General features: G+C 53.2%; 2 protein-coding genes across 4 annotated transcripts in view; both read right to left on the bottom strand.

Annotated features, from left to right (window-relative positions):
- Nucleotides 1–22,642, bottom strand: part of CUX1 (cut like homeobox 1) — a 389,471-nt gene that overhangs the window by 66,227 nt on the left and 300,602 nt on the right. The window lies entirely within an intron of this gene.
- Nucleotides 319–19,341, bottom strand: ORAI2 (ORAI calcium release-activated calcium modulator 2). 3 transcript variants are annotated; one of them, XM_007517936.3, is made up of 3 exons: nt 19,201–19,341; nt 8,392–8,629; nt 319–1,802 (listed from the first exon to the last, which is right to left on the bottom strand). In XM_007517936.3, the coding sequence occupies exons 2-3, from the start codon at nt 8,614–8,616 to the stop codon at nt 1,263–1,265; spliced, it is 765 nt and encodes a 254-aa protein (XP_007517998.1). In that variant the 5' UTR covers nt 8,617–8,629; nt 19,201–19,341; the 3' UTR covers nt 319–1,262. The 3 variants fall into 3 exon arrangements, with proteins under 3 accessions (XP_007517998.1, XP_060029445.1, XP_016041432.1); XM_060173462.1 differs by lacking the exon at nt 19,201–19,341 and adding an exon at nt 14,328–14,783; XM_016185946.2 differs by lacking the exons at nt 8,392–8,629; nt 19,201–19,341 and adding an exon at nt 2,244–2,281.

The following is a 22,642-nucleotide window of genomic DNA, read 5'->3' as shown; positions in this document are numbered from 1 at the left end:
GAGCGCCAAGCACACGGGACAGATTTCCCCCTAGATGGCGGACCGGTACCCTACGACCACCGGGGGCTTCCACACTGGTGGGGGGGACGGAGAGCCCCCCCAGGCCCTGTTCAAAGCCACAGACCCAGTGACAGCCAGGGGAGAGGCTCCAGGCAGGGAAGCCCTAGGCAGACGCTCAGCTCAGGGGTGCCCTCTCGTGGCCCAGCGCCCAGTCTGCTCTGCAGCACCCCCTCCCCGGGGATAACACTCAGCGGCTCTAGAAGTGGTCCGTCAAAAAAAAAAAAGAAGTGGTCCGTCACACTGACAGCACAGCACCAAGAGCGGACAGCATCACCCAGAGCTCTTTATTCAGTCCAAGGTGACCATTTCAGATACCCACAGACAGGACACGGGGGATGCACAGGGCCCTGATCATGCACGGGAACCCAAGGAGGACACAGTGACAGCTGTCGGGACCCCAACCAGGGCCAGATGCCAGGTCTGCCCGCAGCCCCGCTGCCTGCCTCCACGAGCCTGAAATAGAAGCTGGCGGGCAGCCATGCCCCACTTCCAGACCCCAGACTCTGCCAGGAAAGTGGGGCGTTGCAATCAGGTCAAACCTCCACAGGCCGAGTTTCCAGGTGGTGCTGCCGCCCACCCCACCGGAAAGAAGCTGCGACTGAGCCTCAGCTCCAAGTAGCACAGTCCCAGGATTCCCCGAGGCCCCCCACAATGACCATCTGGGCCCAGAGAGACAGACACCACATGCAAGTCCCAGGCGAGGGAGGCTCAAGGTCACAACTCTTCACAGGTTATTATTACAAGTCGCCCTGACACATCCCCCTGAGGTGACAGCTTCTGACAAGTGGCAGGTCACAGCACCACCAGCCAGCCAGCCAGGCCCCTCGAGGCGTGGGCTCCTGTCTGGGTTGAGGCCACGGGGGCAGAAGGGAGCACCTTGGGGTGTCTCTGTCCCTGTCCCTGCTCCTCATGGAGTTGCTGGGCATGGCCTCTGCCTCCCGTGCCGCCGGCCTGGCCACCTGTCACTGCAGGGGAGCTGGGACAGCTGGTGGGGTGGTGGCCTGTGGGTGGCGGCCAGGAGGGGAAAACCGGGGCGCTGTGACACTGAGGGCCCGGCGCCGAGGCCACCCGCACCCCTAGCTGAGCCCGCGTGCGCCCCGTCCCGCTCTCAGAAGGGCCCGCCCTGCCTTTGGGGTGCTGCAGGGGTCTTCCCTGGACTCCTCAGGGCGGGTGGCAGGGAGTGGGCGGGGCCGGGGGCGGGGTCACACGACCTGCAGGCTGCGCTCGTGGCCGTCCAGCTGCACCTTGAGCTGATGCAGCTCCTCGATCTCCCGGTGGTGGCGCTCCGTTTTGTGGCGCACGAGCGAGCGGTAGAAGTGGATGGTGAACACCACGAAGATGAACCCCACGGGCACCATGATGATGGTGGACACCAGGGCAGCCTGCCAACCCGTGTGGCCGCCGGGCGCGGGCGGGGGGCCGGGCGGGGGCCGTGCATCCACGGGCAGGAACTTGATCCAGCACAGCAGCACCACCTCGGCCAGGAAGAGCAGGATGCCCAGCACGGTGGAGAAGCCCCAGGCCAGCTCGATGTAGGGGTGCATGCGCTCGTGGGGGGACTCGCTGATGGAGTTGAGGTTGTGGATGTTGCTCACGGCCTCCACGTTGGGCAGGATGCACGTGCTGATGAGCAGCGCGAACAGGTGCACGGCCACCAGCACCGTGGTGCAGGCGCTGAAGGCGATGAGCAGCGGCCGCGGGTACTGGTACTGAGTCTCCAGCTGCACCTCCACCATTGCCACCTGCAGGGACGGCGCGGATGGGTGGGGGCAGGAGGCACCCCCAGGGCCCCAGAGTCCCCTCCCTGCTGGGATGTCCTCTCTTGGGACTACAGACTACACCCAGGGGTGGGGAAGATGGCAGCGCTGGCTGCAGAGACTCTTGCCCCGAGGCACCAGGGCCCAGGTTCAATCCCCCAAACACGGTCAGAGCTGAGCAGGGCTCTGGGGTCTCTCTCTGGGGCACCTGGTTAAGCGCTCACATTACAGTGCACAAGGACCGAGGTTCAAGCCCCTGATCCCCACCTGCAGAGGGAAAGCTTCACAAGTGGTGAAGCAGGGCTGCAGGTGTGTCTCTCTCCCTCACCCCTCTCAATTTCTCTGTCTCTATCCAGTAATAAATAAATAAAAATATTTAAAAGAAAATAAATAGGGCTCAGAATGGTTTTGCAAACAGCATTCTACCTGAGGCTCCACAGTCCAGGTTCAAAGCCCTGCACCACCATAAGCCAGAGCTGAGCAGTGCTCTGGTAAAAAAATAAATTTATAATAATAATTGGTGTATTGCACCGAAGTAAAAGACATTGGGGTGGGGGTGGGAGGTTCAGGTCCTGGAACATGATGGCAGAGGAGGACCTAGTGGGGGTTGAATTGTTATGTGGAAAACTGGGAAATGTTATGCATGTGCAGACTATTGTATTTACCATCAACTGTAAAACATTAACCCCTGAAAAAAGCGATCAATCAATCAATAAGGCTGGGGAGATGGCATAATGATTATGCAATGACCTTCCTGCCCCAGGAATCAGGTTCAATCCCCAGCACCACCATCATTCAGAGTTTGGCAGTGCTCTGGTCCCTCTCTCCCTGTCTCCCTCTTTTTCTTTTTTATTGTACAGGACAGGGAGAAATTGAGAGAGGAGGGGTAAACAGAGAAAAAGAGACACTTGCAGCCCTGCTTCAACACTCCCTTTAGGTGGGGGCAGGGGGATTGAACCTAAGTCCTTGCACATGGTACTATGTGTGCTCAACTGAGTGTGCGTGTGTCTGTGGGGGGTGCACCAGGTTAAGTGCATATAATGAGAAGCACCCACATGAGGATCCCGGTTTGAACCCCCGGCTCCCCACTTGCAGGAGGCCACTTCACAGGCGGTGAAGCAGGTCTGCAGGTGTCTTTCTCTCCCCCTCTGTCTTCCCCTCCTCTCTCCATTTTTCCTCTGTCCTGTCCAATAAAATGGAAAAATGGCCTCCAGAAGGAGTGGATTCTTAGTGCAGGCAGTGATAACCCTGGAGGTAAAACAAACAAACAAACAAACAAAAAACCTGAGTGAGTATGTCACCACCCAGCTCCCCCTACTACCTGAAATAAATATCTTTACACCTCCCTAAGGAGTGAGTGCTGAAAACAGACTGGTGGGCAGAGCGCTGGGCTTGCTGGCCTGAGGTTCTCGGTTAAACTTCCAGCACCGCAGGCACCACAGCTGCCCTGGCTCCTCCTCTCTCATCTCTCTCTCCCCTTGTCTCCCTCGCATGGGAAACCCCTCACATGCAATCAACAAAACAGATCTTTAAGGGGCACAGCCGGTTGCAGCCCCTGTGCCCCGCCTCACGAGTGGTAAAGCAGGGCTGCAGGTGTTTCTTTCTCCCCGTCTCCTTCCTGCTCAATTTTTACATCCTATAAAATTAAAACACATGGGGGAGTCGGGCGGTGGCGCAGCGGGTTAAGCGCATGTAGCACAAAGCACAAGGACTGGCGTAAGGATCCCGGTTCCAGCCCCCGGCTCCCCACCTGCAGGGGAGTCGCTTCACAGGCGGTGAAGCAGGTCTGCAGGTGTCTATCTTTCTCTCCTCCTCTCTCCATTTCTCTCTGTCCTATCTAACAATGACGACATCAATAACTACAACAATAAAAAACAAGGGCAACAAAAGGGAAAATAAATATTAAAAAAAATAATTAAAACTTTTTTTTTTTAAATCTATCTCATTAAGGAAACATCTAGAAACCTCAGGAAAGCCAGAGGGGCAGCTGGGGGAGGTGGCACAGTGGGAGGGCACAGGACTTGCATGCTGAGGCCCCACCACCTGTGTCAAGGCTGAGCAGGGCTCGACCCTCAGCTGTGCCCCTGTCAAGCAAGGGGTCCACCCAGTGAGATGTTCCTCTGGCCCCGGGTATGTCAAGTCCCTGGTCCCCATCTGCAGGGGGGAAGCTTCACAAGTGGTGAAGCTGGGCTGCAGGTGTCTCTCTGTCTCTTTCCCTCTCTATCTCTCCTCCCCTCTCAATTTCTCTCTATCCTATCAAATAAAAAAAATGAGTAAAATTTAAAAAAGAATTGAAAAGACAGAAAAGGAGCTGTAAGCCTCACGGGGATGTTTAACGCTCTCTCACAAGTTCCTTCGCGTAAGACTGAGGAAGCTCTGTTATCTTGATGTGACCAGAAAGGGGCGGGGGGGGGGGGGGGGAGGAAGTCACTGTGGGGGTTGGGGGAGGTAGACAGCATAATGGACTCTCATGCCTGAGGCTCCAAAGTCCCAGGTTCAGTCCTCTGCACCACCACCAGCTAGAGCTGAGCAGGGCTCTGGTAAATCATCATCATCATCATCATCATCATCTCTCATGCCTGAGGCTCCAAAGTCCCAGGTTCAATTCCTGCACCACCATAAACCAGAGCTGATAAATGCTCTGGTCAAAAAAGTAAAAGAAGGGAGTCGGGTGGTAGCACAGTGGGCTAAGTGCACATGGCGCAAAGCACAAGGGTTGGCGTAAGGATCCTGGTTCAAGCCCCCGGCTCCCCACCTGCAGGGGAGTCGCTTCACAGGTGGTGAAGCAGGTCTGCAGGTGTCTGTTTTTCTCTCCCCCTCTCTGTTTTCCCCTCCTCTCTCAATTTCTGTTCTAACAATGACGACATCAATAACAACAATAACTACAACAATAAAAAACAAGGGCAAGGGAGCCAGGCGGTAGCACAGGTCTGCAGGTGTCTGTTTTTCTCTCCCCCTCTCTGTTTTCCCCTCCTCTCTCAATTTCTGTTCTAACAATGACGACATCAATAACAACAATAACTACAACAATAAAAAACAAGGGCAAGGGAGCCAGGCGGTAGCACAGTGGGTTAAGCGCATATGGCACAAAGCACAAGGACCAGCATAAGGATCCCAGTTCAAGCCCCCGGCTCCCCACCTGCAGGGGAGTCACTTCACAGGTGGTGAAGCAGGTCTGCAGGTGTCTATCTTTCTCTCCCCCTCTCCGTCTTCCCCTCCTCTCTCCATTTCTCTCTGTTCTGTCTAACAATGACTACAGCAATAACGATAACAATAATAACTACAACAATAAAAAAACAAGGGCAACAAAAGGGAAAATCGATAAATATAAAAAAAAATTAAGAAAACAAGGGCAACAAAAGGGAAAATAAATATTTTTAAAAAAGTAAAATAAAGGGAGTCGGGCGGTAGCACAGTGGGTTAAGCACACGTGGCACAAAAGCGCAAGGACCGGTGCAAGGATCCCGGTTCCAGCCCCCGGCTCCCCACCTGCAGGGGAGTCGCTTCACAGGTGGTGAAGCAGGTCTGCAGGTGTCTGTCTTTCTCTCCTCTTCTCTGTCTTCCCCTCCTCTCTCCATTTCTTTCTGTCCTATCTAACAATGATGACATCAACAACAATAATAACTACAACAACAATGAAAAACAAGGGTAACAAAAAGGGAAAATAAATAAATATAAAAAAATAAAGTAAAATAAAATAATTGTAAAAATAATTGTAATAATAGTAGCAGCAGCAGCAGCCTGGCCTGGGAGGTCTCGCAAGGCTGGAGTAGTGGACTCTCAAGAATGCGGTCCCTTGCTCAACAATTTGTTTGGCTTTGTATGTTAACTCTCTTTTCAGTCACCAGGTTCCAGATGTCATCAGGATGCCGGCCAGGCTTCCCTGGACTGAAGACCCCACCAATGTGTCCTGGAGCTCCGCTTCCCCAGAGACCCACCCTACTAGGGAAAGAGAGAGGCAGACTGGGAGTATGGACCGACCAGTCAATGTCCATGTGCAGCGGGGAAGCAATTACAGAAGCCAGAGCTTCTACCTTCTGCAACCCACAATGACCCTGGGTCCATGCTCCCAGAGGGCTAGAGAGTGGGAAAGCTATCAGGGGAGGGGGTGGGATATAGAGATTGGGTGGTGGGAATTGTGTTGAGTTGCACCCCTCCTACTCTATGGTTTTATTAATTTATCCTTTCTTAAAAAAAAAAAAAAAAGAATGGGGCTGAATCCCTGGTATCACATGTGCCGGAGTGACGCTCTGGTTCTTTTTTTTTTTTCTTCTTTCTTTTCATCAGAGCACTGCTCAGCTCTGGTTTATGGTGGTGTGGGGGATTGAACCTGGGATTTTGGAGCCTTAGGCAGGACAGTCTGTTTGCAGAACCATTATGCTATTTCCCCCTGGTTCTTTTTCTTACTAATAAATATCTAGGAAGTAATAGTTAAGTAATGTTAAGACATTGGTAAGCTTGGGCCTTATCTATACACCTAAAGCCACACTTCACACGGAATTCGAGACCCTCAGCCCCACCCTGTCTCTTTTGTTCTTCTTCCTTTTATTTTTTCCTTTGCCTCCAGGGCTATCCCTGGGACTCGGTGCCTGCACTATGAATCCAATGCTTCTGGCAGCCACTTTTTCCACTTTATTGGCTAGGACTGAGAGAAACTGAGAGAGGAAGGGGAGGATAGAGAGGGAAAGAGACAAAGAGACAACTGTAGACCTGCTTCACTGCCAGTTCTTAGCAACATCGCCCCGCCAGATATTCGTCAGGATGCGGCATCATCTAAGTTCATTTCCCATGTCTACGCTCAACCGGACCTGCCAATATACGCGGATATCTTCGCCCACCCTGTCCAACGCTGGACATCTCGTCACCCAATCTGGTCCCCTACGCCTACACTGAACTTCTCTGTTCCAGACTCTTGGAAACAGAGCTGGCAGTCAGCTGAGGTAAAGAACAAACACCTCATCACAGACCCCTGCAAGTGTCAACCCGGCTTTGACCTAGCACGTTATGATTGGGCCCTCCTCAATCGCTATCGAACAGGCCATGGCCGGTGCGCCGCTATGTTCCATCGCTGGGGAGCCAGAGACGACCCGAACTGCCCCTGCGGCTCCAGACAGACTATGACCCACATAGTCAACGACTGCCACCTCTCCAGATTCAAAGGAGGCCTCGAAACTTGACATCAGGCTCAACCTGACGCTGTTGACTGGCTGCGGAAGAAGGGCGAACGCTAGAAGAAGACTGCTTGTGAAGCATTCCCCCTGCCCCCTACAGGTGGGGAACTGGAGGCTCGAACCTGGGTCCCTGCACTTAGCACCATGTGCACTTCACCAGGTGCCCACCGCCAGGCCCTGTCTCTTTTCTTCTTTTTTAATTTTTTTTTTTTACCAGAGCACTGCTCAGCTCTGGCTTTTTTTTTTTTTTTTTTTTTGTTATCTTTATTTATTAGGTAGAGACAGCCAGAAATCGAAAGGGAAGGGGATGATAGGGAGGGAGACACCTGCAGCCCTGCTTCACCACTTGCAAAGCTTTCCCCCTGCAGGTGAGGAGTGGGGGCTCGAACTCAGGGCCTTGTGCACTGTAATATGTGCGCTTAACCAGGTACACCACCACCCGGCCCTCAGCTCTGGCTTATGGTGGTGCAGGGGATTGAACCTGGGACTTTGGAGCCTCAGGCAGGAGAGTCTATTTGCATAACCATTATGCTGTCTCCCCCTGCCCCTATCTTTTCTTTTTTGGTTTCTGTTTTGCAGAGGTGGGCTGGTTTCCCTGCTCCAGGTCACATGTTTCACTCCAATGGAGGCAGAGTGCAGAGCAGGAGAGGGAGAATATAGAGCTAGTGGGGCCCTGGAGGGAGCTCCGGTCTGAAGCCTTAGTGCCTCCAGGTGGTGGCAGGGCTGGGACCTGGGCCCTCCCCTCTCTCCAGCCTGGTCTCACTAGCTCCGGGCGAGGGAATCAGAGTTTCACCACCATGTTGGATTTGAGGATCGAATTCGGGACCTCCTATCCCCAGGACTTTATCCCCATTCCTGGTGTCCCCTCCCAGGCCAATTACTCATTTTTACAAAAATTCCTTTGGCTCATTAGAGAGAGAGGCCAGACCTGGATCCTCCCTCACACACGGTGTTTGTGCCAGTCTCCACCCCCACCCCAGGGCCGTAGAGCACCCACTACCCTGGCGTGTTTGATGTCTGCCATCGAACCCAGGGCCGCAGGCATCCAGGCCCTGCGCTCTACCTGCTGAGCCACCTCCAGGGCCACCGAGACGTCATTTGGCCCAGGCGGCGTGTCCTGATGGCCAGCAGACCCTTGGTACCGAGAGCCCTACCCCTCACCCTGTGGGACAGGTCCTTATTGGCAAGTGGTGGTGGGGGGTCAGGACAGAGGCTCACCGGCTCCAGCTCAGAACCTATGAGCCAAGAGGGGGCAGATGTGGATCCCTCCCCCCAGCAAATCCTGTCCCCAGAGCCACCAGAGTCATCCCACTCCCTGTGGGACGTTTCCTCTTGCTCGGTCCCAGCCGCCAGCAGGGCCCAGAACAGACCCTCGTACCCACCCGCTCCCGGCTGACACTCACCATGGCAAAGCCTGATAGCAGGGCAGAGGTGCGGCCGGAGGCCTTGAGCTTGGCCCTGCTCAGATACAACTTCCTCCAGGACAGGGCCTGCACTGAGTGGTGGTTGGATGTGACCAGCTCCAGGTAGCTGCGCCGCACCCAGTCGCGGTAATCCATGCCCTTGTGGCCGGGCTCGGGGCAGGCAGGCGTCGGGGGCTCGGCGGGCACGCTGAGCTCAGCACTCATGGTGGGAGCCAGGCTGTGGGGTGGCAGGGGGCAGGTGGCACTTAGGGCCTCTGGCCAGCCTGCACACCAACAGAGGGGCCCCAGAGTGGAGGGCTGAGAGCCTGGGGTCCTGTTCTCTCAAGAATGGGGGTGCCCAGCTGCAGGGGAGACCGGGCTTCCGGCCACTGGTGTGTCACTCCATGTCCCTCTGCAGAGGGGGAATCTGGACTCCCTTCCTGAACTGAACTTGGGGCCCCAAGAAGCCCCAGGTTGAGAGGCCCAGGAGGGGGTGCAGCGGGTAAGGCACTGGACTCTCAGGCAGGGGGTCTCGGGTTTGATCCCCAGCATTGTGCGGGCTCCAGTGTTCTCCCTCTCTTTCTCCCTTCCTCCCTTCCTCCCTATTAAACAATCTTACAGCTCAGGATATGGTCCGGTGAGTAAAATGTTAGACCCTCAAGCATGAGGTCCTGAGTTTAATCCCAGCATACCTGTACTGGAGTGATACTCTGGTTTTTTCTACTTTCTTTTGTACTATTAAGTAAATCTTGAAAATAAGGAAACAGAAGGGGGCAGGCGGTGGTGCACTTGGTTCACAACTACAGTGTACAAGGATCCAGGTTCAAGCCCTGATCCCCACCTGCGGGGGGGGGGGGGGAAGCTTTACAAGTGGTGTAACTGAGCTGCAGGTGTCTGTTTCTCCCTATCTCCCCCCCATTACCGTCTCTATTAAAAAACAACAACAACAAAGAAACAAAGCTGGAGAGGGACAGTGTAGTAGTGATTATGTCAAATGTCTTTCATGCATGAGGCACTAGTGGTCTCAGGTTCAATCCCCAGCACAATCACAAGGTGAAACATATAAGTGCTCTTGCTAAAGAAATGAATAAAAGGGGAGGGAGCTGGCAGTAGCACGGTGGGTTAAGTGCACATGGCACAAGGTGTAAGGACCAGCATAAGGATCCTGGTTTGAGGCCCTGGGTCCTCACCTGCAGGGGAGTCGCTTCACAGGCAGTGAAGCAGGCCTGCAGGTGTCTATCTTTCTCTCCCCCTCTCTGTCTTCCCCTCCTCTCTCCATTTCTCTCTGTCCTATCCCACAACAATGACAACAATAATAACTACAACAATAAAACAACAAGGGCAACAAAAGGGAATAAATAACTATTTTTTAAAGATGGGAATCAGGCAGTAGCACAGTGGGTTAAGCACATTTGGCGCAAAGCACAAGGACCGGCATAAGGATCGTTCGAGCCCCCAGCTCCCCACCTGCAGGGGAGTCACTTCACAAACAGTCCTATCCAACGATGATGACATCAATAACAATGATAATAATAACCACAACAATAAAACAACATGGGCAACAAAAGGGAAAAAAAATATATATATATATATGAAAGAAAATATTGAAAAAAAACCCTGAGGAACTGTCACAGCACTGAATTTACATGCCTGGGATTCCCTGTTCCATCCTCCCCGCCATGGTTTCTCTCATGCAAAGTTTCTCTCAGGTGGGGGTAGATATCAGAATGGTTACGTGACTCTCATGCCTGAGGCTCTAAAGTCTCAGATTCAATCTCCTGCACCACCATAAACCAGAACTGAGCAGTGCTCTGGTTAAAAAAAAAAAAAAAAGAGTGGGGGTAGATAGCCTAATGGTTATGCAAAAGACTCTCATGCCTGAGGCTCCAAAGACCCAGGTTCAATCCCCCACACCACCATGAGCCAGAGCTGAACAGTGCTCTGGTGTTTCTCTCTCTCTCTCTCAAAAATAAAATAAACCAAAAAAAAAAATTAAAAAAAATAAAATAAAAAATAAAAAAGTTTCTCTCTCAAATGGATTAATATTCAATCAACCTTTAAAATGTCAATAGGTTCAATTAGACCTTTAAACCTTGGGGTAGCCCGAACACACGCACCTAGAGTAGTGAGCTGTATGTGTAGACAAAGACCTTGGGATCGATGGTTCAAGCTGGGATTTGACTGTGTGACTCTGAGTGTCACCCCTGACTGTTCTGACCTCCCTCATCTTCAACTGGGGAGCACCCCCACCTTCCAGGACCCGGAACCAGGCCCTGAAAACTCAAAACTGCTTCTCTTTTCTTTTTCCTTTCTTTTCTTTTTTTAATATTTATTTATTTTCCCTTTTCCCTTTTTTTTTTTATTGCTGTTGTAATTATTATTATTGTTGTTACTGATATCGTCCTTGTTGGATAGGACAGAGAGAAATGGAGACAGGAGGGGAAGACAGAGAGGGGGAGAGAAAGACACCTACAGACCTGCTTCACCGCTTGTGAAGTGAGTCCCCTGCAGGTGGGGAGGCAGGGGCTTGAACCGGGATCCTTACACCGGTCCTTGTGCTTTGCACCACGTCTTCTTAACCTGCTGCGCTACTGCCTGACCTGACCCCCTCTTTCTTTCTTTTCTTTTCTTTTTTTTTTTTTTTTGCCTCCAGTGTTACTGCTGGGGCTCAGTGCTGACATTACAAATCTACTGCTCCTGGCAACCACTTTTCCTATTTTTTTTTCTTATTATTGAACAAGACAGACAGAAAGTGAGAGAGGAGTGGAAAATAAAGCTAAAGGGGGGAGAAAAAGACAGCTACAGCCCTGCTTCACCGCTTGTGAATCTTCCCCCCCAGATCTTTCAGATGTCCCTCTGCACTTCTCCGGCTCAGTTCTGCCCAGGCCAGGTTCCCTTCAGGAACTTGAGTCTTGAGTTTGGGAAACAAGTAGCTCTTGGTTTCCCGATTGGTTCCTGGGCTTTGAAAAAGCAGTTTTGTGGGTGGGAGAGGTGGATTAATGGTGATGCACATAGACTCTTCTGCCTGAGGCTATGAGGCCCCAGGTTCAATCCCCTGCACCAGTGCTCAAATGTTAGAAAAAGGGCGGGGGGGGGGGGGGCTGGCAGTGGTGCACATAGTACTATGTGCAAAGACTCGCAGAAGGAGCTGGGTTCGAGCCCCGGGCTCCCCACCTGCAGAGGACATGCTTCACAATCAGCAAAGCAGGTCTGTAGGTGTCTGTCTGTCTTTCTCCCTCTCTATCTCCCCTCCTCTCTCAATTTCTCTGGGTCCTATCCAATAAAATTGGGGGCGGAATGGCCACCAGGAATAGTAGCTTCATAGTGCTGGCAGCAAGCCCCAGAAATAACTCTGGAGGCAAAAGAGAGAGGAGAGAGGGAGGGGGAGAGGAGCATGGGGATCGGGCGGTGGCGCACCGGGTTAAGCGCACATAGAGCAAAGAGCAAGGATCCCGGTTCTAGCCCCCGGCTCCCCACCTGCAGGGGAGTCGTGGTGAAGCAGGCCTGCAGGTGACTCTCTTTCTCTTCCCCTCTGTCCTTCCTCTCTCCATTTCTCTCTGTCCTATCCAACAATGACATCGATAACAGTAATAACCACAACAACAATTAAAAACAATACAAGGGAAACAAAAGGGGGAAAAAATAGCCTCCTGGAGCAGTGGATTCAAGGGGAAGACACGGTGCCCCAGCAATAACCCTGGAGACAAAAAAAAAAAAAATTTCTGTGGAGATTGTGTGAAGGGAGCCTCTCCACAGTGGGTTGGAGGGTGTAGCACCAAGAGCCCCTTATGCCATGAGGAAAGCCAGCTCTGCTGGTAGCTGCCGGCTCCTTCAACCCATGGAGTTGTGGGCTGACTCTCAAGAAGTTCCATCCCCGGCACCACACATGATGCTGACTCTTTTTTTAATATTTATTTGCTTATTTTCCCTTTTGTTGCCCATGTTCTTTTGTTGTTGTTGTTGTAGTTATTATTGTTGTTGTTATTGACATCATCATGGGGAGCCACGGTGGGATCCTTACACCGGTCCTTGCCCTTCACGCCACATGTGCTTAACCTGATGCTCTACCTCCCAACTGACTCACTGCTCTGATTTTTTTTTTAAATTATTATCTTTGGGAGTCGGCCTGTAGCGCAGCGGGTTAAGCGCAGGTGGCGCAAAGCACAAGGACCGGCATAAGAATCCCGGTTCGAACCCCGGCTCCCCACCTGCAGGGGAGTCACTTCACAGGCGGTGAAGCAGGTCTGCAGGTGTCTATCTTTCTCTCCTCCTCTCTGTCTTCCCCTCCTCTCTCCATTTCTCTCTGTCCTATCCAACAACGACAACAACATTAATAACTACAACAATAAAACAACGAGGGCAACAAAAGGGAATAAAATAAATATTAAAAAAAATTATTATCTTTATTTATTGGATAGAGACAGCCAGAAATTGAGAGGAAGGGGGAGATAGAGAGGTAGAGAGACAGAGAGACACCTGCAGCCCTGTTTCACCACTTGTGAAGCTCTCCCCCTGTAGGTGGGGACCGGGGACTCAAACCTGGTCCTTGTGTGCTGTAACGTGTGCTCAACCAGGTGTGCCACCAACCAGCCCCTGATGCTGATTCTCTTTCCCTCTCTTATTAATAAGTAAATCTTAAAAAAAATGCATGTGCTTACACAGGCACACCCCCACACGGAAGGAGTCATGTGGTGGTACACCTGATTAAAGACACGTTACCATGCACAAGGACCTGGGTTCAAGTTCCCTGTCCCTACCTAGAAAGGGGAAGCTTCATGAGTGCTGAAGCAGTATTGTAGGTGTCTGTCTCCTCTCCGACTCTGTCCTCCCTGCTCCTTTCAATTGCTCTGTTTGATCAAATATAAGGGAAAAAATGAAGCAAATATTTTTTTTTCTAATTAAAAAATTATCGGGCTGGTAAAATCGCTCGCTTGGGTAGTGTGCTGCGCGACCACACCCACCCAGTTCCCAGCTTCAAGCCCAGCCCCCACCACACTGAAGGGAGCCTCAGTGCTGGGGTCTCTTTCTCTGTTTCTCTAAAAACAAACAAAAAACAAAATAGTGTCTGGGAGGTGGTGCAGTGGACAAAGCACTGGACCCTCAAGCCTGAGGTCCTGAGTCCCATTGCTCGCATTATATGTGCCAAAGTGAGGTTCTCCTTCTCTCTCTTAAAAAAAAAGGGGGGGGGGGAGTCGGGCTGTAGCTCAGCGGGTTAAGCACAGGTGGCGCAAAGCACAAGGTCGGCATAAGGATCCCGGTTCGAACCGCCGGCACCCCATCTGCAGGGGAGTCGCTTCACAAGCGGTGAAGCAGGTCTGCAGGTGTCTTTCTCTGCCCCTCTCTGTCTTCCCCTCCTCTCTCCATTTCTCTGTCCTATCTAATAACGACGACATCAATAACAATAACTACAACAACAATGAAAAACAACAAGGACAACAAAAGAGAAAATAAATAAATAAAATATTTTTTAAAAGAACCATTTTTTTTTAAAGTTACTTACTGAATAGAGGCAGAGAGAAATTCAGAGGGGAGCGGGAGATAGGGAGAGACAGAGACACCTGCAGCCCTGCTTCACCACTCGCAAAACTTTCCCCCTGTAGGTGGGGACCGGGGGCTTGAACCTTGGTCCTTGACCTTTGTAACATGTGCTCTCAAGCAGGTCTGCCACCGCCTGGCCCCTCCCACTAAAATACAGCAAATAAAACAATCTAGGATGTTACCATTTAGAAATGAGCTTTCTCCCAACCTCTCCTCCCAAATACACCAGACGGAGGTCTGTGTGTCTCTGTGTGTGTCTGTCTGTGTGTATGTGGGGGGCTCGTAGCTCCTCATCCTGGGGTCCCTCTTAAGGGGGGAGGTCGCACTTGGGAGCGATGATGACAGGCGAGGACCCTCGCTCCATGGCCCTGGGAGGGATGGGTGTGGGGGGTACTCACCCAGGAGCTCATGATGCTTGGGGGAGGGAGCTGCCTGGCGGGGGCAGGAGGCAGGATGGAGGGTGCAGGGTGCCGCGGGGCGCTGGGAGGGTGACACCGGCACAGCGACCCCTCCCGGAGGCGCGGGCGGGCGGCTGATGGTTCCGTACACGCGGCGCCCCTGCACCCCGAACCCCGCCTGCGCTGGGCTCGGCCCCCAAAGGTCCGGGTGCCGGGGCTGCTGCTTCTTACATAAGGGGGGGCTGGAGCCAAGACCGCGCCCCAAGCTCCGACCAGCTGTTCAGCCGGGATGCGGGGGTGGGGGTGGGTGTCTCAACTCCACCGAGCACTCAGGGTTCAACTGCCCGCATGGGGGGGGGGTCCTGCGGCACCCACCGGGGCGCCGCAACATCTCGGGGCCACCCCCAGGGAAGCCCCGGTCGGCACCCCCCCCCCCGCCTCCTGGGGGACCCTGGGAGCTGGGTCACCCCACGTCCCATCCCGGCCCCTCCCGCCATCCGGAGCGATGCGGATTCCCCGGCAGAGGCTGGGGACCCCACCCCCCAGCCCTCTCCGCCCGGAGCACTCACCGCGCCGCCCCGCCCGGCTGGCTGGCCTGGCCCAGAGCCCGGGGGCCCGAAGGCGGGGCGCCCCCTCCTGGCTTCCGCGTCCCTGGGGGGTCCCCCGGCCCCGCCTCCGCGAGGCCCCGCCCCCGATGCCATGGCAACGCGGGCGCCATCACGTGACCACCTACTCCCAGGCCACGTGACCAGGCGGCCCAGGACGGGCAAAGGAGCTGGGGTTCCCAGGGGAATCCTTGGGTCCGCTGGGCCACCTGGAAACACACACACACACACACACACACACACACACACACACACACACACACACACACACACACACACACACACACACACACACACACACACACACACACACACACACACACACACACACACACCCACACCACACCCACACCACACCCACACCACACCCACACCACACCCACACCACACCCACACCACACCCACACCACACCCACACCACACCCACACCACACCCACACCACACCCACACCACACCCACCCACACACCACACCCACCCACACACCACACCCACCCACACACCACACCCACCCACACACCACACACACCACACCACACACACACACACCACACACACACACACCACACACACCACACCACACACACACACACACACCACACCACACACACACACACACACCACACCACACACACACCCAGGGAATGGGAGAGAGGAGTAACGACCCCTTAAGCAGCCACCTGGACACACACACACACACACACACACACACACACACACACACACCACACACACCCAGGGAATGGGAGAGAGGAGTAACGACCCCTTAAGCAGAGCGAGGCGGCCGCTCCCATGTGCACCCCTCCTCAGATTGGGGTGCTAGCGGGGTGCCGCAGACCTGGTCTCCTGTGGATGCACAGCGCCCGGGGACTCGGGGGTGCCCCCTCCATTCCGGCGCCTGCACCGTGTCCCCCAGCCCAGGGCCCCCCAGGAGTGACTCTGCGCCCCGTCTTCGTGACCTGGCCCGGCCACTGCTGCACAGGGGACCCGCCTTCTTCCTGGCTTCTGAGGCTTCCCCGTTACAGGGCGGGGGTCACAAAAGGGGGGGAGGAGCTGCAATACTCGGGCCTGAAGCTCTGCATCTCAGATTCAGTCCCTCCATAAGCCAGAGGCAAGTGCTCTGGTTTCATAGAAAAAGAAGAACAAGAAAGGTGCTGGAGAGACGGTACAATGGTTCTGCAGAAAGACTTTAAAGCCTGAGGAACCAAAGGTCCCAGGTTCAATCTAGCATCACCACAAGCCAGAGCTGTGCAGTGCTCTGGTTAAAAAAATAATAAAATTCGGGAGCTGGGCGGTGGCGCTGCGGGATAAAGAACACATGGCTGAAAGCACATGGACCGGTATCCGGATCCATCAGAATCCCTGTCCGAGCCCCTGGCTCCCCACCTGCAGGGGTCCCCTTCACGGGCGGTGAAGCAGGTCTGCAGGTGTCTCTCTCCCCGTCTTCCCCTCCTCTCTCGATTTCTCTCTGTCCCAGCCAACAACAACGACAGCAATTATAACAACAATGATAAACAAGGGCAACAAAAAGGGAAAAAAAAGTTTTAAAATATCGCCTCTAGCGTTATCACTGGGTCTTGGTGCCTGTACTATGAATCCACTGCTCCTGGAAGCCATTTTTTTCCATTTTGGTGCCCTTATTATTGCCGCTGTTGTTGCATAGGACAGAGAGAAATCGAGAGAGGGGAAGGCAGAGAGAGGGAAAGACACCTACAGACGTGCTTCACCGCCTGTGAAGGGGCTCCCCCGCCGCCTCCCCCCAACCGGGATCCTTAGGCTGGTCCTTGTGCTTCGGGCTATGTGTGCTGTCGTCCAGCCCCCAAAAGTGATATTTTTTTAAAGAATATTTATTCCCTTTTGTTGCCCTTGTTTTATTGTTGTTGTCGTTGTTGGATAGGACAGAGAGAAATGGAGAGAGGAGGGGAAGACAGAGAGGAGGAAAGACACCTGCAGACCTGCTTCACCACCTGTGAAGCGACTCCCCTGCAGGTGGGGAGCCGGGGTTCGAACCGGGATCCTTATGCCGGTCCTTGTGCTTTGCGCCACCTGCGCTTAACCCGCTGCGCTACAGCCCGACTCCCAGAAACGTTATTTTTAATACTGTGGAACTAGTGTGGTCCAGGAGGTGGCACAGTGGTAAAGCTTTGGACTCTCAAGCATGAGGTCCTGAGTTCGATCCCCGGCAGTATATGTGCCAGAGAGATGTCTGGTTCTTCCTCTCTTCTATCTTCCTCATTAATAAATAAAATCTTAAAAAAAAAAAGTGTGGAACTAGCATAGTAATATTACAGAAGAGTCTTCAGGCCTGTATCACCAAAGGTTACAGGTTCAAACTGCAGTACCTCCAGAAGCCAGAACTGAGCAGAGCTCTGGGGCGGGGGGAGTTACATGTTATTTTTAACCAGAGTGCTGCTTAGCTCTGGTTTATCATGGTGCAGGGGACTGAACCCGGAAACATGAAGCCTCAGGCAGGAGTCTTTTCGCAGAATCACTATGCTGTCTCCCCCCACCCAATAAACCGTTATCTTCAAAACAAAGTTGGCTTTTGACAGAGACCACAGGCCCTCTGTAGAAAGCTCAGGGGCACAGGAAGTGTACACTGAGCTATGGTTTCCTCACAACCCCGTGTCCTCTGCAGTTCGCCTGGGCAGCAACCCCAGGGCCTTTAAGGCAGGTCTCTCAGCCAGCCCTGGGCAAGGTATTCCCCCAGAGAGAGGCAGGCAGGGCACGGCAGGACAGGGTGCTGTGGGAACCTTCCCAAAGCCTGCCACCGGGCTCGCAGGTGCACCGGCCGCTGGAGGGAGTCGCCCAGGAAGGAAGTCCAGGTCAGGCCCTGGCCACCAGCCAGGATGTTCGGCTGGGGTTTGAGAGCCAGTCAGCTGACTCTGGCAAGGGGCTTCCTCTGCCCAGACTGTCACAACTGAGAAAGAACAGTCCCTGTGCGGAGGGGGCTCAGTCACACAGTTCAGGGGAGATCCCCCAGGGCTCCCAGCGCTGGTGCTGAGCAGAGGTTTGGTCTCAGTAATGTCAGTGGTCTGGGAGGAGGCACAGGGCATCAAGTGCTGGACGCTGAGGCATGAGGTCCTGAGTTTGATCCCTGCCACTACATATCCCAGAGAGATGCTCTGGTTCTCAGTATCTCACATTCTTCCCACTTTTCTCATGTTTTGAACTTTGTAAGGACGTGGTACAGTGGGTAAAGCCTTGGACTCTGAAGCACTAAGTCCCGCATTCTATCCCTGGCATCATACATGCCAGGGTGATGCTCCAGGTCTCTCTCCCCCTCTCTCTTAATGAATTAATCTTTAACTTTTAGTATTTTCTTTTAATGACAGAAAGATAGAAACAAAAACAAAAACAGAGCCCTGCTCAGCTCTGGCTGATGGTGGGGCTGGGGATTGAACCTGGGGCCTCAGAGCCTCAGGAAGGAGAGTTTTTTTGCATCACCATTATGCTGTCTCCCCAGCCCATGAATACATCTTTTAAATAAATAAATCTATTTTACAGAAAAGAAGAAAACTCAAGAGTGATCCTATCTCTGAAAAAGGAAAGGGTGGAAGAGATAGCATAACAGTTATGTGAAGAGACCCACATGCCTGAGATTCTAAAGTCCCAGATGTGATTGCCACCATCAGTGCTCTGGGGAATTTTTTTTAAAATATAAACTTCAGGGAGTCAGGCAGTAGCACAGTAGGCTAAATGCACATGGCGTAAAGCACAAGGACTGGTGTAAGGATCCTGGTTCGAGTCCCCAGCTCCCCACCTGCAGGGGAGTCACTTCACAGGTGGTGAAGCAGGTCTGCAGGTGTGTATCTTTCCCCTCTCTGTCTTCCCCTCCTCTCTCTATTTCTCTGTCCTATCCAACAACAACAACATCAATAACAACAATAATAACTACAACAATAAAACAACAAGGGCAACAAAAAGGAAAAAAGTATATATATACACTTCAATTAACTATATAGTAAAACACTAATGCCCCCCCCCCTTAAAAAAACACAAAAACCTCAGGAGTAATCCTGGGTCTGACAATGGAAAGGGGCTGCAAATAACTTTGCACAGGGGTTCTGCAAATAACTTTCCTGCCTGAAGCTCTGACCTGTGTTCAATCCCCGGCACCACCATCAGCCAGAGCTGAGAAGAAAGAAAGGAAGAGAGAAAGAAAAGAGAGAAACCAAGTCTCATGCCTGGTCACAAGGAAGGGCCTTCCCGCCAGCGTCCACCCTCACTCTGGAGACTGGTCCTGGCTCCTCTAACCCTGGGTCTTACCGTCAGGCCTGAGGTGGCCTCAGAGCTGGTGTGTCCAGTCCCTGCCTTGGGTCTGTCCCTCTGGCCCACAGTGACTCCTCCACCAGCCAGGCCCCGCCCCCTCCACACTCTCCTGCTGTCAGGGCTGGCTGCTTCCTTCCCGGCCCCACACGCCTGACACCGCCTGTCTGGGTGCCCCTCCCTGCTCTCTTAGTCTTCACTCTCCCAGGCTGGAAGGACAGGGTGCATCTGAGGCCCCCCACCCCCAGTCACCCCTCAGGTCCTGCTCCGCCAGCTGTGATGTCAGCCCCAGTCCAGAACTCCTGACTGGCCAACGGGTCAGGAGCCACACGCCACACCCTGTTTTTGATCCCTGGCTCCAGCTTCCAGAGGAAGCTCTGTGGATGGTGGGTGTGGTGCTGTCTGTCTGTCCCTCTCTCTAGATTTAGTCCCCTCTCTGAGATATAAAATGGTGGTTATGCAAAGTGACACCCCCCCACACACACACACACAGCACTGCTCAGCCCTGCCTTGTACTGGTGGAGGGGATTGAACCTGGGACTTCGGAGCCTCAGGCAGGAGAGTCTCTTTGCATAAGCGTTATGCTATCTATCCCCTGCCTGCAAAATGACTTTTGTGTTTGAAGTTCTGAGATTCCAGCACAAGCCACTGCTCTGGTAAAATAAAGGACTGGCCCAGAATAGTGTGTGGATGGATAGACACACACACCCCGTAGGCACCCCTGAACCCCTCACTGAGGCCCCTGTGGTCTCTGCTAATTCAGTCCAGCACCACTTCCTGAACACAGAATCTGCCAGTCTGTCCTGTCTACCCCAGTCCTTCAGGGCTCTGACTCCTGGCCACATAAACGGGACTCAGGCCAGGGCTGGTGTCCACCGCCACCCAGGTGCTCAGCTCAGCCCCGTGCTGCCCCACGCTGCCCCTCACCTGTCTGAGTCCCTGGGGCTCCCGGAGGGCCACCATGTGAGGAGGGAAGCTTATGAGCAGTGGAGCTGTGCTGCAGGGGTCTATCTCCTCTTCTCTCCCTGCTTATGTCTCTTGTAAATATTTTCTTTATTATTGGATAGAGACAGAAACTGAGAGGGGAGGGGGAGATAGAGTGGAAGAGAGACAGAGAGACACCTGTAGTCCTGCTTCACAGCTCATGAAGCTTTCCCTCTGCAGGTAGGAACCAGGGGTTTGAACCTGGATCCTTGCACCCTTGCACACTGTTATGTGTGCGCTCAACCAGGTGTGCCACTGCCTGGTACTCCCTACTTCATTTTTTCCCCCTTGTTGTAGTTACTGATGTTGTTGTTATTGATGTCGTCATTGTTGGATAGGACAGAGAGAAATGGAAAGGAGGGGAAGACAGACAGGGGAAAGATAGACACCTGCAGACTTGCTTGGCACCACCTGTGAAGCGACTCCCCTGCAGGTGGGGAGCCCTGGGCTCAAACCGGGATCCTTACGTCGGTCCTTGCGCTTTGCGCTGTGTGCACTTAACCCCACTGCACTACCACTCAAACCCCCCCACCCCGCCCCCTACTTCTGTTATCTATCAGAAAGAACGAAAAAGGAAAAAAAAAAAAAAAAAGGCTGCTGGGAGCCATAGATTCCTTGTGCAGGTACCAAACCCCAGTGATAACTCTCGTGGCAATAAAAAATAAGAACTTAGGTAGCCCCTGTGTCCCTCCCGTCCTCCCCTCCCCTCAGGTGAGAGCCACTGACCTGCCCAGAGGAGGAGAGGAAGGCAGGGAAATGCAGGAGTACCCTGCCTGGCGGCCAGCAGGGCAGAAGTGGACAGCTCTCCCCTTTCCGGCTCCCACAGGCTCCTCCACCCCAGAGAAAGTCAAGAACAGGTCTCAGAAGCTTCTGGTGGTTCCTCATTTTAACTGACGACAAGGGAGGAGGTGGGCCTAGTACTTTCCTGCTCTCTTCTACCACAGGCAGGGAAGCGGGCTGGGCTGGGGTAATGGTTAAGCAAAGTGACTTCCAGGGTCTCAGGTTCAATCCCCGGCACAAGCCAGAGCCAAGCAGTGCTCTGGTTAAAAAAAAAAATAAGTGATGGGATTCACTTTCTAAATGGCTACTTTCTGGGCCTGAGCTCCTGCCTTCCCCCTGCTCTAAGCATTAGCCTTTATTATATTGCAACAGGTCGCTGCTTGCCGCGATCCCCACCTACAGAGTACAGGGAGCTGTCAGATGGAGGCCATTTCTTTTTTAATTTTTTTCTATTATCTTTATTTTTTCCAGAGCACTGCTCAGCTCTGGCTTATGGTGGGGCTGAGGACTGAACCTGGGATCTTTGGTGCCTCAGGTATGAAAGTATTTTTACATAACCATTATGCTATCTCCCCAGCCCCTATTATCTTTATCTATTAGTTGGATAGAGACAGAGAGAAATTGAGAGGGAAGGGGAAAGATAGCGAGAGAGAGAGAGAGAGAGAGAGAGAGAGAGAGAGAGAGGGACACCTGCAACCCTGCTTCACCATTCATGAAGCTTTGCCTCTGCAGGTGGGGATGGGGGATTGAACCTGGGTCCTTGTGCGTTGTAATGTGCACTCAACCAGGTGCACCACCGCCTGGTCCGGAGGCCATTTCTTTTCTTTTTGCCACTGGGGTAACCACTGGGCTTGCTTTTCTTTTTTATTTCCCCCTACCAGAGCACTGTTCAGCTCTGCTACAGTAGGGGGAGGGGGATAGAACCTGGGATTTTTTTGAATCAATTTGCATAACCATTATGCTATCTACCCCCATCTCCCTTTTCTTTCCTTTTTGATGAGCTGGTGAAAGGTGGGGGGAACTGGGGGGAGGAGGAGGCATCTGCATCACTGATACACGCCTTGTGAAGCTCTCCCCATGGGGATCCAGGGCTTGAACCACACAGACAGATGGTCATTTCCCAGTGAACCACTTCAAAGACCCCTGGACAGCCCCTTAGGCCCACACCTCCTTCTCTCCCCCCTACACCCCTCCCGACACTGCAGTTCCAGTGAGACAATGGGGTCTTCTCTGGGGAGGCGCCTGAGAGTCGGTCTTTCTCTCCCATACGAGGGGAGACCAGGCAACCTTTGAAAAATGACAAAGATGGGGGCTGGGTAGTAGTGCAGCGGGTTAAGTGCACACACAGTGTGAAGTGCAAGGATGGGCACAGGGAGCCCAGTTCGAGCCTCCAGCTCCCCACCTGCAGGGGAGTCGCTTCACAAGCGGTGAAGCAGGTCTGCAGGTGTCTGTCTTCCCATCCTCTCTCCATTTCTCTCTGTCCTATCCAACAACAGCAGCAATAACAACAGTGGCAATGAAATGGAAATAAATGGCTTTTAGGTGCAGTGGATTCATAGTGCGGGCACTGAGCCCCAGAAATAACCCTGGAAGCAAAAAAAAAAAAAAAAGATTCATTTACTCCTGGGGGTGGGGGAACCACATCACTCAGGCCTCTTCGAGGCTGGGGATTGAACCT

Source organism: Erinaceus europaeus, chromosome 15 (genome assembly GCF_950295315.1).
Source record: "Erinaceus europaeus chromosome 15, mEriEur2.1, whole genome shotgun sequence".
NCBI lineage: Eukaryota > Metazoa > Chordata > Mammalia > Eulipotyphla > Erinaceidae > Erinaceus > Erinaceus europaeus.
Note: the sequence above shows the minus strand (reverse complement) of the source record. Positions and strands in the feature narration are given on the sequence as shown.

Coding starts and splice junctions, on each gene's coding strand:
- ORAI2 (XM_007517936.3), bottom strand. CDS start 8,616: ATGAGTGCTGAGCTCAGCGTGCCCGCCGAGCCCCCGACGCCTGCCTGC. Junction 1,803..8,391: donor TGCTATCAGGCTTTGCCATG/GTGAGTGTCAGC, acceptor CCGTCCCTGCAG/GTGGCAATGGTGGAGGTGCA.